At 62.5% G+C, this 16,339-nt stretch overlaps 1 protein-coding gene across 2 annotated transcripts in view; it reads left to right on the top strand.

Moving 5' to 3' along the window:
* The window catches only part of TRAPPC9 (trafficking protein particle complex subunit 9), a 562,730-nt gene extending 547,337 nt beyond the window's left edge, over positions 1 to 15,393 (top strand). For both annotated transcript variants that reach the window (XM_070075538.1, XM_070075537.1), the window contains 2 exons: positions 13,858 to 14,078; positions 14,748 to 15,393. In XM_070075538.1, coding sequence (XP_069931639.1) covers positions 13,858 to 14,078; positions 14,748 to 14,915 — 389 coding nt within the window. In that variant the 3' untranslated portion in view covers positions 14,916 to 15,393. The remainder of the gene's footprint in view (positions 1 to 13,857; positions 14,079 to 14,747) is intronic.
* The last annotated feature ends 946 nt before the right edge of the window (positions 15,394 to 16,339 follow it).

Genomic DNA, 16,339 nt, shown 5'->3' with positions numbered 1-16,339 from the left:
GGCAGGACTGACAGGGAAGGGCAGGAGCGGGTGACTGGCCCCAGGGAGCGTTTGGAAGGCAGCTGGAGCCAGAGTCCATGTCCCTCCCTGGGGAGCCCAGCCCCCACGTCTGCTGGCAGTTGGCGTTTCCCAGGGGAGGCTGCTTTCAGAAACGCTCTTGGCTCGTGCTCAGAACAGCCGCTCGTCCATCTCGCCCTCGTCTGAGACATTGCCAGCTCGCTCAGCCCCGCTCCTCTGCAGCAGGAGAGGGGTGCAGCCTTCGGGGGTCTTGCAGCATCTCTCTCCAGGGGGTTGCACCCCAGCCTTGGGCTGTCTTGGAGCAAAGCTTGGAACACAGTCTCTGGCTGGGCCACATTGCTGCACCTGCTGCCCTGGCCCTGCCCCTGCCTTCCTCATGAAGGGGACTTCAGCCAGGGCTGCAGGGGACTGCGCACGTCGAAAGCCCGGGGGACAGCCCGCTGCCCGCCCCAGCTCTGCCACTTTACAGCCGGGCAAGTCACTGACTTCTCTAAGCCCCAGTTCCCTCACCTATAAAATGGGTGTGACTCTCACCAGTGCGGCTGGTTGTTGTGAGGGTTCGGACAGCGCCCCCGCCCTGCCCCACCCTGCCCTGCCCTGGGTAAGCTCTGGAGGCAAGCCGGCTGCTGTCCTCAGCGGCATCCATGCCACCACTCATTCTGAACCAGGGCAGGAAGGAGACAGAGGCACCTGCTCGCTCTCACAGCATCTTGGGTTCGATTTTGGGGACTTCAAGGCTGCCCCTCCCCCTCCACACCTTCCCGCAGCTGCAGAGATGCCTGGGCGGGGACCTCAGAGGACGGGATGGCAGCACACGCTGTGGCACTCGAAGCCTGACTTAGATACACCAGCAGCGGCTTGGAGCAGCTCCCCAGCTCCCTCAAGTGACGTGTGGGTGACCCGAGTTTTCTACCACAGCCCCACCCAGTATCTGTCACTGCTCCCTCCCCGGCCCCGCCTGAGGAACCTCTGAAACCTCAGGGCTCCCCTGCACCCACCGCCATCGCCTTCCTAACAAGGTGACCTAGCCCCCGTGCCTCCTCCAGGAAGCCCGGCACCTGGGAGGTGCTCAGGAAATAGTTTGCGTCTTGGGTGAGTGAGTGATGAGGCCTTCCTCACCTGGCGTCCCTGCCCCCGCCCCGGCTCAAGCCTCCTGCCGGAGGACTGTGGTGCCCCGTTTCTTCGTGCACCCCGTCTTCCAGCTGGCTCCCCAGCGCTGGTCCAGGAGCTAGGACATTAAGTCAATATTTGACCCAGGTGTTTTGCTTTTCCCTCGTCTTCAAGGCAGGCGGGCGGGAGCCTGTGCTGCCAAATGAGAAATGGCCCAGCCCCCGACGCGAGGGGCCCTCAGTGAGAGTCCGGGTCCCACACAGAGCAACGTGGCTCGATTCCTTTCCCCTCCACCCCTCCAGCACACCTGACCCGGCCCGACACGACCCTGGCAGCTGCGCCACTTCAGCTGGCAGGGTCAGGGTGCCATTCCCATCCTGGAGGGGCACCCGCTCTCCTAGCTCCAAGAGCTGGGCCTGCTCTGTGTCACCGTGTGGTCCCACAGTGGAAGAGGACAAAGGTGGCTTTGCTGTGAGCCCTCTCCTGTGAGAGGCTACCCCAGGACCTAGGCACAAGCCGTGGGCCGTTTGTTTAAAGCAAAACAGAGGCAGGGCCCTGTTTGTAACGAAGGCACCAGGAAATGCTCCTCCTGGAGCGCGTCTCGCTGGGCAGGCCACCCCCACCGAGCTTCCTCCCTGCCGCAGCTGTTCCCGTCCCCAGCAGGAAGGAGGGCCGGTGCCACAGGCAGGCATCCCCTCGGGAAACCGCGGAAGTTACCTCTGTGCTCAGGTCAGTGGGCCCTAAGAGAGCAAGCTCTGAGCAGCACCAAAAGAGGACGATAGGCTGGGCTGGGGGTCCAGGGCTGGTGGCACCATGAACCCAAGCTGCCTGTGACCCCTGTCCCCAAGCCCCAAGTTGTCTGGCTGAGCAGGGATGCTATTTCCCCGGGAGTTTTTCTCTGCGCGTCCTCAGGTTCATTAACTCCCTGGACGCAGTTATGTGAGGACTGAACAGGTGGCAGGTGCTGTGCCAGCACTGGGCTGATGACAGGGCCTGGTGGACAGAGGCCTGGCTGGCTTGGAGCTCACGCCTCCCTGTGCCCCTTTCTCTCAGTTCTGCCCTCAAGTTATAGCGCCCCCTGGGTCCCCCACAAGGCTGGCTCAGGGCCATCTTGTCACCTATTGTCCCTTTGCTCCCAGACAGATGGCCCTGTCCAGTCCTTCCAGGACCGTAGGCAGTGACCCAGTGACGGTGCCATGTGCCACAAAGGACCCGTGAGTCACAGTGTGTCTCCGTGATAGCCACACCTCGCATTCCCAGGGCACCTGCTCCTCGACTTAGCAGGAGGCTGTGTCCCGATGCACCCCACACTGTGTGCTGAGCGTCTCCTCACCGCACATGCGTGTGCTATCCCTGACCTCCCACTCACGGCAACCTGTCAGCATGGCGCGCCGTGGAGTGCCTGCCATCTCCCTGTGACCATGGGGCTGCCTGGGAGTGGGGCAGCCACCACCAGCATCATGAGAGAGGGTGCGACCCACATAGCCAACCCAGGCAAAGTCCCGAATTCAAAACTCAAAGTACCTTGTCTGCCGAGTGTCACTTCCACACCATGATAAATGCAGACAACCCTACATGCAAGCATTGTGAGTCAGGGGCCATCTCTCTCTCTCTCTCTCTTTTTTAAATATTCATTTATTTATTTGAAAGGCAAAGAAAGAGAGAAAGAGAGTTATCTTCCATCTGCTTGTTCACTCCTCAAATGGCCACAATAGCTGGAGCAGGCCTGGTCGGAAGCCAGGAGCCAGGAGCTTCCCAGTCTCCTACATGGGTGCAGGGGCCCAAGGACTTGGGCCATCTTCTGCTGCTTTCCCAGACACATTAGCAGGGAGCTGGATAGGAAGTGGAGCAACCAGGACTCGAACTGGTGCCCATATGGGCTGCTGGCCCTGCAGGCAGTGGCTTCACTCGCTACACAACAGTGCTGGCCTAAGGGACCATCTCTTCTTTATCCCATTTTATAGGTGGGCAATGGAGGCCCCCAGAGTCACTTGGCCTAGCAAAGCGTTGGGAAGGGGAGAGTGCTAGTCCCCTGGCATCACAGGTCAGGGGCCCTAGGAAGCTCTCTGGGAGGGAGACTTGTACCCAGAGCCCTCAGGCCAGCACTGGGGGAAGGAGAGGAGCAGTCGCTGGGCAGAGGGGAAACCGACTGCCCCGCAGGCCGGTCAGGGCCTCAGACAACTCTCGGGAGCAGGGGTGGCCCCTTGGTGTTGCCCCAAGTTGGGGCGTGGATCACGCACCAGAGGTGGCCGACTGTGAGAGGCGGGGTGGACCCAGGCCTGGCAGTCTCGGAACTTGTGGCCCCATGTGGTATGGGCCGTCCCAGGGAGGGGCTGTGACCTGGGTCAGTGGAGGCAGCCTGCAGAGGGGGCTCTGTGCAGGTAGCGCCCCCAGAGCCGTCATTGGTGAGCAGTAACTGGGCAGGCGCCACGGTGTCCGCTATGCACGGCACCCTACCTGGGGCAGATGTGGGCACCTGTGGCTTGTACCAGCTGGCCGGTTCCTGGTGGCTTTGCTGTTACCTTGGCAGCTGGGATGAGTCCCTCAGAGAGGAAGGGCTGTGAGGGCCTTGGTCTGAGTGTCTCGGTCACCAGACAGGAGCCCTGGGAGCCCCATGGGTCCAGAGCAGGCATGGCGTAGAGGTGACCGTGGCTGCCCAGGCTGATGGCCGCTGCCTCAGAGCAGGAATGAGCTAGAGCCTCTTCTCTCACTTCTCAGCCTTTGGGATCAGCAAGTTCTTAGTGAATACCTGCGATGCACACGCAATGCAGTCGGGACACACGGTCGGCTGTGGTCGCGCCCACGGAGGCGGTGGCTGAGCAGACAACTGGCCACCAACACCTGTGGCGCAGACCGAGAAAGCATGGTGGTGGGGGCAGGTGGGGACATTGCCTGGGTCAGGTGCTGGGGGTGGAGCTTTGTACACCTGGGTCCTGTCCTTGGAGTCACCAGGTGGGGATTCCAGGATCTGTGTGGTCTTGTAAGGGGCACACGGCTGACCAGTGGCGGGGGAGCCTTCAGCTGCGAGTGCAGCTGTGAGCAAAGCCCAGGGAAGCAACGAGGGATTTGGAGGTGCAGAGGGTCTCGTGGTCTGACGCTTGTGCGTTTAGTGAGGCCTCCGAGGACGCAGGCACTGGGGATGTTCAACCCCAAGGGAGGAGCAGAACCAACGGCAAAGCAGGGAGAGGCGGGAAGGGCTGCTCAGAAATCATGGGGTGAACGGAGGGAGGGAGGGAGACAGGGTGGAGGGGTGATGCGTGGATAGAAGGGTGGTCAGTGGCTGCTTAGAAGAGAGGTGAATTGGATGATAGGTGGATGGATGCAGTGTAGATGGCGGGTGGAGGGACTGATGGGGGATGGGTGGATGGCACTGAGCCTAGCGTCGGTTGAGTTTGTGGACAGAATAAGTGGAATCCAGGTCTTTGTGCTGGGATAGTAGCATAGGAACCTGGGTGGTTAGACAAATAGAAGGAGCTGTGGGGGTCAGAAGGCCAAGGTCAGCAACTTCAGCAAGTGACATGGCAGCGCCCAAGGCTACTGCTGTGAGCTGGTGTTGGAAGCCAGCGGGCAGCGTGCACAGAGATAGGCAAGGGCCAGGAATTGGCCGGACACCCGTCGCAGGCATGCCTGTGGCCAGTGGCGTGTCTGGAAGGGCCAGGTTTAGTGAAGAGCCGAGGCTGGATCAATCCCAGGTGTGGCGGGCTTGGCCCTTGGGTGCCCTCACTGCTGGTCTGCTTCAAGCATGTAGTGTGTTTCATGCTGGCTGCTCATTACTCTGCAGTTGAGAACTCCACCAGCGGAGGTTTAGACCATGTGACCGCCCACACTCTTTCTCCCATACTGCCCGGGGCTCCTTTCAATGGTGGGTTGGTTGCCTGGGATGGGTTCAGGCCAGCCATTCCCTGAGATGATCCCACAGCTCCACTGGCCCACCCAGGCGCATCGCCAGGGCTCCTCCCGCAAGCCACCGTGCCTGGGGAGGGGGGTTGTCCTCCATTTCCCTGTCTGGGGTGGTGGCCCGCCGGTAATGCCACCTGGTACAGCAGGGACAAGTACACCGGAGAGGTGCAAGCAATAAGAGCGTGAGCTCGGCACGTGACCCTGGGCTGCAGCTGCAGGACGAGGGAGGCACTGCTTGCCACGCCTGCCCGCCTGCCCGCCTGCACTGGTCCAGGACATTCTGACGCTCAAACGCCCTGTATTTCTCCTTCCTGGCTGGTGTCACCAGCCCATCTCAGAGAGGAGGAGGCCGGGGCCCAGCTGCAGAGGAGCCCAGATGGGGAGGTTGTTCCTTGGGCCTTGGTCAGCGAAGTGACCGCTGGTGGGGGTCTTGGGAACTGCGCTCAGGAGGACCCTTCTCTGCCCAGGTTGGGGGGCATGGGCCTCGCCAGCTCCTGGGGTCCTGTGAGCCTCCATTTCCCCCGTACTGTGCGCCCCGGAGGTGTTCTGATCTTCCCGCAGTCTATGCTGCCTGAGAGAACACGGGGCCCAGCTCCTGGCCACATCCACACAACCATTCCAGAAGTCCCTTCACTCCAAACTGGGCTCAGAGGGCAGGCCCTCAGCCCCTTCTCATGGCCGGGAGCTGCCTGGTCTGTCCATGTAAGCTCATGGGCAGCAGGCTCGCCACACCACCCTGTCTGCCCAGCTGCCCGCCCTGTGTTCAGGCGACCAGCTGATCGGAACATTTTTCTGGGCCCTGCCTCCTCTCTGTCCCACCTGTCCGTGCCCTGGACTTTTACAGACCTAGTGGTACTTGGGCAGTCACCCCTGAGAGTATCCATCCCATCTGCTAAGTGCTGGCCCGGCACCGGGCGGGTGTCGGGCCCTGGGCTCTGAGGGGCTGGCCCAGGAGGGAGGGGGGGCCCCTGCCGCTTGGCCCCTTAGATGGTTGGTCTGCATGAGGGTGGAGGAGGCAGAGTCCAGCTGTGAGAACAGGAAACAGGACGCCTGTTTTTAAACTGTCCAGGCTCGGAGAGGTCAAGTGATTGACCTCAGATCACAGGGCAAGCCGACGAAGGGCCGAGCGCGCTTCCTCCGTCACCCACTGACCCAGTGAATGAACCCTGACCTCCACCTCCCGCAGCCCAGCATTCCCAGAGATCAGTAGCTCAGTGGGAGGTGCCAGGGTTTGTGGGCTGCAGCTTGATGTAGCTCAGGAAGCCTGCCTGGAGGAGGTGCTGCTGAAACTGCGTCTTGAAAAGGCCAGCAGCAGGGAGGGTGTGAGGGCCTTGCTGGGGAGGCACCGGGAGGAGGGTGGCCTGGCTGGACCTGGGCCTTGGCCACGCTGGAGGAGCCATCGGCAGTGTCCATCAGTGCTGGAGGAGCCATCGGCAGTGTCCGTCAGCACCTGTGCTCATTCCGTGCGCCCTCTTTGGAAGCCTGTTCCCTGTCCATGGCTGCCCTTCCTGCTGGACAGACCCGGACTCCAGGGACCTGCCGCACAGGCCAGCCTCTGCCGCCACTAGGGCACGGAGGCTCATGCTGCCCCAAGGTGAACGCCCTGTGGGTGGCACAGCAGGAGTGCGCGTGCAGAGTGCAGCAGCTGGCCTGGGACGGGAGTCTCCTGGGAGATTAGGCTGAGCCAGACAGACACACACGCCCAGAGAGACACACGTGTCCAGAGAGACACACATGCTCAGAGAGACACACAGGTCCAGAGAGACACACAGGCCCAGAAAGACACACACGCCCAAAGAGACACACACGCCCAGGGAGACACACACGCTCAGAGAGACTCACACGCCCAGACACACATGCCCAGAGAGACACGTCCAGAGAGACACACACAGGCCCAGAGAGACACACATGCCCAGAGAGACACACACAACCAGAGAGACACACACGCCCAGAGAGACACACACACTCAGAGAGACTCGCACGCCAAGGGAGACACACACGCCCAGAGAGACTCACAGGTCCAGAGAGACACACACGCCCAGAGAGACACACACACCCAGAGACACACATGCCTAGAGAGACACACAGGTCCAGAGAGACACACACGCCCAGAGAGACTCACACGCCCAGAGAGACACACACGCCCAGAGAGACACACAGGTCCAGAGACACACATGCCCAGAGAGACACACACGCCCAGAGAGACATACACGCCCAGGGAGACACACATGCTCAGAGAAACACACACGCCCAGAGAGACTCACACACCCAGACACACATGCCCAGAGAGAGACACGTCCAGAGAGACATACACGTCCAGAGAGACACACACGCCCAGAGAGACACACATGCCCAGAGAAACACACACGCCCAGAGAGACTCACACACCCAGACACACATGCCCAGAGAGACATACACGTCCAGAGAGACACACACGCCCAGAGAGACACACACGCCCAGAGAGACACACATGCCCAGAGAGACACACACACCCAGAGAGACTCACAGGTCTAGAGAGACACACACACGCCCAGAGAGACTCACAGGCCCAGAGAGACACACTCCCAGAGAGACACACATGCCCAGAGAGACACACACGCCCAGAGAGACACACATGCCCAGAGAGACACACACACCCAGAGAGACTCACAGGTCTAGAGAGACACACACACGCCCAGAGAGACTCACAGGCCCAGAGAGACACACTCCCAGAGAGACACACATGCCCAGAGAGACACACATGCCCAGAGAGACACACACGCCCAGAGAGACTCACAGGTCTAGAGAGACACACACACGCCCAGAGAGACTCACAGGCCCAGAGAGACTCACAGGTCCAGAGAGACACACATGCCCAGAGAGAGGCGGCAACAGACTCAGCAAGACCCAGGCCCAGCTGTGAAGCCCACTGCCTACCTGTCCCAACCCCCACACTCCCTGCCACCTGCTCTGACCCTGTACACCCCACCACACTCACTGCTCTGACCCTGCACACCCCCACCACACTCACTGCTCTGACCCCTGCACACCCCCACCACACTCACTTTGCTCTGACCCTTGGATAGTCCTCACCTTCCCTGACCCCTGCATAGCCCCCACCTTCCCTGACTCTGCTTAGCCCCCTCCATGCTTGCTCTGCTCTGACCCTCCTGTGTTGCAGCCCTCAGCTTCCTCACGTTGTAAAGGGGCCCAGGACCCCAGGGAACCCCTGTGCCAGCAGTGCCCTGCCTGTGATCTGATGAGCAGATGGGCCAACTGTGAGGTGGGATGGGAGCTGCCGGGGCCGTGGGGGGCATGCCTGCACAGTGGGCGTCTGCTGTACTGAGACAGGCTAAGAGAAGACGGAAACTGAGAGATTGAAGAGGTAGAGGCAGGCACGGAGGAGCCATCTTGAACTCTGCTGTTCTCAGAACAGCGTCTTGCATGGTGCTACCAGCCAGCAGGCAGAGCCCCTCTTGCACTTCCTGGTTTATCTTCCATTACCCGACGTGCTCGTCCAAGAAGAGAATGGTGGAGGGGAGGACTCAGGACGGTCACTCCCTCCGTGAGCAGGTGCTGTAGAAAGCCAAGGCTTGTGCTGGGATGGGAGGGGCCAGTTCCAGGGCTGAAGGGGAGGGCGTGCTCGCAGTCTCAGCTACCGCTGCCATGGACAGCCTGCCTTCCAGGGCCCTCACACACCATCCTTCCTTTGGGGGTGGTCTTGATGGGGGCACCTTTCTCAGCTCTTCCAGGGACCCCAGGCTGCGTGGGCTTTGGGCTCTGCCCAACTCATGGCCTCTCCCATCCTGTGGCCCAACCATCCTGTGTCCCACCCATCCTGTGGCCACTCCCACCCAGCCCCGCCCATCGAGTGCCTCCATCTGCACCTCTCAGTCTCTTCCTTTGGCGTGGACGTGGGGCTGGAGAGGGTGTGCGGGGGCCAGGTCTGGGAGGGCATCACTTTCCCCCACATTGTGTGGGCCGGGACTTGGTCTCGTGTTCACAGCTGGCTCCCCTGTACCCAGGAGGACCAGGAATGGTTTGGAGAGCTCCCAGAGGCCTCTGTGGCTAGAGCCTTCTCAAGGTCAGGTATTCCATGAAGACAGTGAGAGAGAGCCTCTTGCAGAGGGCATGTGAGCCAGGCCTTGAGCTACAGGTACTGCCCACAGAGTGGCCACAGTGCCCAGTACAGAGGGCTGGGGTTGGCGGCCAGCACTGTCCTGAGAGCTGGCTGCTGGCTCAACAGGCATGCTTAGGCTTTGGGGTTGAGAGACCAGGGTTCAAGTGCTTGACCAGGGTTCAAGTCCCTGCCTTGGCTCCTTTAAACCAAAATAGCCTCACGTATCAACTGAGCAGGACAGTGGGCCTCCCAGAAGGTTGCCAAGAATACGCGAGGGTCACACAGAGGCGGGCTGCTGCCTCGTGCATTTTCATCCCTGTGCGGCTGGTGGGTGAATTTGAGCTCCCAGATGCATAGCACCAGCCCCCAGCTGCTCAGCAGGTGGAGAGGCCAAGCCCGGGGCCTGCTTCTGCCAGAAACCTCCTGTTTCCTCCGTGACCACTTGCCCTGGTTCCAACCAGTGCAGACCCACTGACCTGCAGAGCCCAGGGGCCCTGCCCACCTGCCTGCCCGCCCACCTGCCGTCCCAGCGATCCAGTAGCTCCGTGTGCCGCCTCACCTGTGCCTGGGGCTGCCGCGAGTGCTTGGCCTGGCCCCGGGCCACCAGGAGTCATGTCCCTCGGTTCACTGGGGCTTCCCTGCATCCAGTCCCCTGTCCTTTCCCACACTGCACACACCCCATCTGCTTTCCAGATGAGGTAGGGAAGCTCTGGCTTGCAGCCTGGGTCCCGGCTGTGAAGCTTTGCTCCCTGGGTGGCCCAGGGGTTCCAGAGGCTGTCGTGGGCTGCACAGCCCTGGACTTGTGCATTTTGTCCTGCCCACCACCAGCCGTGGGCCCCTGGGACACAGGCTCTCACCTGCCGCCCCGCCCCTGGCCCAGGGCTGAGGGCGGGGGAGCTCAGGAGCCTGGCGCCTCCTCCGAGAGAACCCCGAGTGGCACAGGTCTCTCCAGCTCCAATTCGCCTTCATTTTAATTTAATTCCCTTTAATCTTTAATGAAAAGTTGTAAAAGTAAATTATTTACCCCAGAGAGCCAAATGGCTCCTCAGGAGCTGTTCCTGACTTGAGGGTAATTACACATGCGGATCTTGAACACAGGCCCCTCCCTGGCGACTGAGGCAGAGGCATCCTGTTTTATGAGCTCATTAGCTGTCTCCATAACTGTTAGAAACGCATGCCATTTGGTGGATGGCGCTCCCCGGGGCGTGTGCCCCAGCAGGCACTGAGAGGGGAAGAGCTGGCTGGGGTTCCATCCCCGCCCAGGTTGGTGCAGGCGTGCCCCACGGGTGCCCAGGGAGCCTCGGCCAAGCCCAGGGAGACCAGGCAATCCCTCCTCCGTTCTTCACACCACGCCTCTGGGTCGGAGCCTGCCTCCGGTTCCAGCACAGCCGCAGCGGGCCTGGGGCTGAAGGAGGGGGGCTGGGGAGGGGCCAGAGGGCGGCGAGGTTCGAGGCGCACCTGCTCTTGGTGCCAGGCCTGCTTTGCGTCATCCCCATGCCGCCCCTCGCTGTCACGGGAAACCAAGGAGCGGGACAACACGCAAGGGGTCTGCACCTGGCGAGACCGAGAGAGGCAGAGCCGGCGCTGTCGGGGTAGTGGGAGGGGGAGGGTGGCAGTGTGCGTGCTGGGTGCCCCGACGGTGCTGAGCGTCCCACAGCCAAAGTCAAGGTCAGCGACTCAGCAGCTCTTGCACGTTTCCCATGCCGCCCCTCGCTGTCACGGGAAACCAAGGAGCGGGACAACACGCAAGGGCTCTGCACCTGGCGAGACCGAGAGAGGCAGAGCCGGTGCTGTCGGGGTAGTGGGAGGGGGAGGGTGGCAGTGTGCGTGCTGGTCGCCCCGACGGTGCTGAGCGTCCCCACAGCCAAAGTCAAGGTCAGCGTCTCAGCTCTCTCTGGCGAAGAGTTAGAAATCAGGTGGCTGTGTACCCAGCCGCGTGCTGTGTTGAACCAGAAAAACTCCCGTGGCTTCTTAGACTTCGGCTAGGGAGGGCAGAGAAGACCACCGGCTTTTCCTGGGCCCGCTGTGGGCTCCGCCTTCGTCTCCCACCCCGCGCCTCCGCCTCGGCTGCATTTAATTTTTTTAACCCGTGAACTTCCCTGGCTTCAGTACAGAGCAGCGAAGCCGTCAAAGCTTTCCTGCATCAGATTTGGCTCTGGGAGCCAGGACCCTCCATCCAAGACGGATGCCTCCTGGAAACCTCAGCGCGCCCTCTGCACCTGCAGCACGCTTGGGCTGAGGCCGGCCTGGCCACCTCACGCACTCGGGCTCTCCTGGGCCTCCAGCGCATTTCTGCCCGTGGCAGAGGCCTTAGGTCTGCATTGTTCTCCAGGCCCAAATCCGATCGCACCAGGGTCTCCTCAGCAGTGCCAGGAGTCCGTGGTCGTGCAGGCAGAGGGTGGCGGCCGTGGGCGGGATCTTGAGCTCTGGGGGAAGAAGGAGCCCTGCCAGTGCTGGGCCGGAGAGCTGCGTCCGAGGGAAGGCGAGCAGACTGTGGGATGAGCCAGCCGGGCCGCAGGTCCACAGAGCATCCTTCTTGTTCCTAAAGAGTGATCTGCACAGCGCCCCGTGGCCTGGGGACATCTCCCGTGTTCCCTTCAGCCCCCTGAGGGGTGGGATGCACCTGTGCCTCCACTGGTGAGACAGAGGTGAGTGGAGCCAGGACATTGGCCCTGGACTCACACACACCAGAGCCAAGGGACCAGCACAGCCTGGACTAAGAGAGCTGGGCTCTCCAGGCTAAGACCAGGCAGGGCTCCTGAAAGTCTAGAAGCTCTGCAGAGGTGAGACTGCCCCGGGCCCAGAACTGCCGTGTGCACTGACCCAGCCCCTGCCCACGTGGCTGTTCTCTCAGAGGCAGCCGTCTGGCAGATGTCCCCTGGGTGTCCCAGGCCCAGCCTCCCATAACCACCACTCCCTATGGAGCTGACTGGGACCACAGCTGCACAGGTTCTGCAGGGCTGTCCTGACCTGCTTCCCTCAGCTCCTGGGGACCTGGCCTCTGCCCGGCCCCCTTCTTGGCTCTTAACCCCTGGGTCCACCCTGCTCTGCTCCTGGTCTTGCTCTTGGGCTGTGTCTTGCCTGGCGTCTGAGCGAGGCCCTCTCTGGTAGTCTCTGGTCCCCACCTCTGATGTCCAGCCTGCATCCACCCCTTAGCCGGGCCCTGGCTACATGGGAGAGAAGCACGTGAGAGTGGAGGTAAGGGGCTGGAGATTCCAGAGAATTCTCAGAGCTTACCAGTGGAGCAGACTCCCGCCCAGGCTGGAGCAGCACAGGGAGATGCTAATGAAAACCAGCATGCCCACTGCTTCCCCCACAACGGGACGGCCAGACTGGAAAGGACAGTGGCAAGGGCAGTGGAGGAGGACAGAAGTCAAAGCCCTTGGCCACTGACACCAGGAATGTGGCCAGCCCCTCCCACAGCTCGACAGAGTTGCCCATGGACCCAGCAACCTGCCCCAGGGCGCACCAGGAAGAAAACCTATGTCCACACAAAGTCTCGTTCACCCCTCCGTGGTGAGCTCTGCAGACTCTCAGTGTGGCCCAGCCCTCGGCCGGCCTCCCTATCCCTGCCAACCCTGGCACGTGGTGGTCTCCGTGCACTCTCACTGTGCTGGCACGTGCTGGCGGGCAGTGTCCTGGTTCCCGCACAGCCCACACCCTGGAAGCTGCGCCTTGGAGAAGCGTGAGGACAGAGTTGGACAGGCCCTGGGCAGGCTTGGGGCATCTCAAGTCCCTGTTTCTGGCCTCTCTTCCTTGAAGCCTGGAAGCCCCCGCATGGTTGACTCCACCCCTTGCACATGGCGACCCTCAGGAGGGAAGCCCCTTCTCAGATCCCTGCCTGGCCCCCCACACATGTCTCAGGGCATGCCTCCCCCCAGTCATCCTGTTGGCCTGGTCCTGGTTGGGGAAAAGAGAGGGAGAAGTCCCCAGAGGACACTGAGTCGTCACCCCAGGCGTCTCCTGGGGACTCGGGGCAGGGCATTCCCATGGTGCCCTGGCTCCAGGGTGCTGTGCATGAGACGAGAGGCCTCTGCATGGTGGGTCACTGCCAGCCTGCCCGCTGCCTCCCGGGGAGCCCTCGTGCCTTGCCTTGTGCTTACCCCTATGGCTCCCAAGTCCTCCATCTGACTCATGGAGAGCTCTGGGGGCTGTGGCCAGAAATTGACCCCTCCTAGGCAGGCTGCAGCAGCAGCATCCAAGACCCACCCCAAAAGTGGCCTTGGGGCCGGCGCCACAGCTCACTAGGCTAATCCTCCACCTTGCGGCGCCAGCACACCGAGTTCTAGTTCCGGTCAGGGCACCGGATTCTGTCCCGGTTGCCCCTCTTCCAGGCCAGCTCTCTGCTGTGGCCAGGGAGTGCAGTGGAGGATGGCCCAAGTGCTTGGGCCCTGCACCCCATGGGAGACCAGGAGAAGCACCTGGCTCCTGGCTCCTGCCATCGGATCAGCGCGGTGCGCCGGCCGCAGCGCGCCGGCCGCGGTGGCCATTGGAGGGTGAACCAACGGCAAAAAGGAAGACCTTTCTCTCTGTCTCTCTCTCTCACTGTCCACTCTGCCTGTTAAAAAAATAAAAAAGTGGCCTTGGAGCCCTCTTGGCCCCTCTGCGAGGGGCAGACCCCTGGTCTACTGCTGGACCCACGTGGAGAGAGCAGGAACCAGTCACCTCCGTGGGTGGCCGCCATGGTGGGGAAGCAGAGGCAGCTGTGTGACAGCCGTGTGTCCTTGCAGACGTGCTGGTGGACGGACAGCTGTGCGACTCGGGGGCAGCGGCCTGCCAGGTGGGCGACCCTGTGCGTCTGGAGGTGCGGCTGACCAACCGGAGCCCGTGCAGCGTGGGACCCTTCGCGCTCACCGTGGTCCCGTTCCAGGACCACCAGAACGGCGTCCACAACTACGACCTGCACAGCACCGTCTCCTTCGTGGGCTCCAGCACCTTCCACCTGGACGCGGTGAGCAGGCAGCCGGGTGGGCACTGTCCCCTGTCCTGGGCGGCAGGCCTCGGGGCAGCGCGTCCGCAGGCACAGTGGCTTCCCTTGTATGCCTGTCAGCGCTTCCCCTGCCCGCTGTGTGTCTGTGTCCTGGGTGTCAGGACAGGGATGACGCCATGGTGCCATGGTCACCGGAGCTGTGTGGCACCTGGGCTGTGCCCGGGCCTCAGGGTAGCTCCACAAGAGCTGGGTCTTGGGGCCAGGCCTCCTGGGTCAGCCCCAGCACCCAGTCTCCACCTCCCACCCACGCCCCTGCACGACCTCCCTCTCAGGTCACCTAAGCCCCAGCCACAACCCACAATCTCATCTGGCTGACCCCTACGCGGCTCTGGGAGGGAACCGGGGGCACCCCCTTTCAGAGAGGAGAATGGAGGCTCAGAGAGGTGCAGCAACCTGCCCAAGGCAGCACAGCAGGGCCCAGGAGCCAGGCGGCCCCTGTTGGATTGGGAACTGGGCAGAGGGTCAGGAGGCCCCTGGTGGGGGTGGGGGAGGGGCAGAGGGTCAGGAGGCCCCTGTGGGGGTGGGGGCAGGGGGTCAGGAGGCCCCTGGTGGGGCTGAGGGTGGGGATGCAGGTGGGGTCAGGAGGCCTCTGGGGCCTGTGCTGACTCCCCTTCCTCCCTGCCCCTCCAGGCGCAGCCCTCGGGCCAGTCCGCCTGCCTCGGGGCGCTCCTCTTCCTCTACACGGGCGACTTCTTCCTCCACATCCGCTTCCAGGAGGACAGCAGGAGCAAGGAGCTGCCGCCATCCTGGTTCTGCCTGCCCAACGTGCACGTGCGCGCCCTGGAGGCCCCGGCCTGAGCCGCCCTTGCCCGCCCGCTCCCTGCAGCAGGCAAGGCCTTCCCTGCGACTCCCGTGTCCTCCTCTTGATCTTCCTCCTCCTCTTCCTCCTCCCCCCACTCCCACAGCCCACAGCTGCTCCAGTGCTGCGCAGGAGCCCCCAGCAGGCGGCCCCGCCCCTTCCCCATCCTGATGTTCAGGGGCCCCCACTGTAGCTCATCACACGCAGACCCCGCCCAGGCCGAGTCCCCTGCACCTGTCCCCACCACCTGCTGGGCAGTCTTCCTCCTTCTCTCCCCTGGCCCTTGGGATCCCCCGAGGGCCAGTTCTTTCCCAGATGCCCCCTGAGCAGCCCAGGCAGTGGAGGCGTTGTGGAGGGTGGGAGGCTGTCCCCTGCCCAAGGCGTCTGCACCATGTTCTCCTGCGGGGCTGGACTCTGGGTGCCGGGCCTGTGCTGTCTATCTGTGACCAGTTCTCCAATAAAGGGCCTGCCTCACTCCTCTGAGTCTGCTCGCCCTGCATGGCCAGCGGCCGCCCCCTCAACCTCTGATGTCATGAGAGGTCAGCATGTGGGCTGCCCCGCGGCCAGCAGGGTGGGCCTTGTGTGTGTCTGCCCTGGGGAGCCCCCACCCCCAGGTTCCCTGGTCACCTCTCCTTCACCCCTACCCCGTGCTGTGCTGTGTGTTTCCTGGGCCTGGATCCCCCAAATGGGAACCCCACACTTTGTCCTCTGCCCTGGGGACTCCCCCATTGACCCTGCCACTTGGGCTTCTGGCTGGCTCTCAGGAGGTCCACACGCCTGCCCCTTCATCCTGCCCCACTCAGGTACTCACGGGCACATCCAGGGTAGCAGCGGGCACCTGAGAAGGCCAGACCAAGGTCTTATGGGAGCGTCCCTGGCTCTGACACAGGCAACCCCAGTGACTTGCCCTGAGGGTCCCCGTTCCTACCTCGCTCTTCTTGGGGTCACCCTGAAGCTCCAGACACCGCTGTTGCTGCGTGGGGGTGCAGAGTTGCACCTGAGCCCTGGTTCCCATAAGGAAGTCACTCCCTGAGTGGGATGCAGGGGTGGGCCCAGGGTGCAGGGGTGGGCCAGGGGCGCCGTGACAACAGGTGCTCATCTGTAACAGGGTCCAGGGCGCCCTGGTTAGAAAAGCTCCCTCGAAAGTCCCAGCTTGGGGAAGGGAGCAACCTCCCGAGTACGTGCCTTGCGAGAGGTAACATGGCCATCCTTGGGTCATTGGATTCATCTCACTGTCTGCTGCCAGGTTTGGCCTGGACACCCCCCCCCCCCGGCCTCAGGACCGCATACCACCCCCATCACAGGGAAATTGAGTCTCTGAGCACTCGGACCACACAGGCAGCGGCAGAGTGGGGTCGGAATCCTGCCAGGCGGGGGCTGGCGCTGTGGTGCAGTGGGTTAAGCCACCACCCTCAGGGCCGGC

The sequence above is a fragment of the Oryctolagus cuniculus genome, chromosome 6 (genome assembly GCF_964237555.1).
Source record: "Oryctolagus cuniculus chromosome 6, mOryCun1.1, whole genome shotgun sequence".
NCBI lineage: Eukaryota > Metazoa > Chordata > Mammalia > Lagomorpha > Leporidae > Oryctolagus > Oryctolagus cuniculus.
Note: the sequence above shows the minus strand (reverse complement) of the source record. Positions and strands in the feature narration are given on the sequence as shown.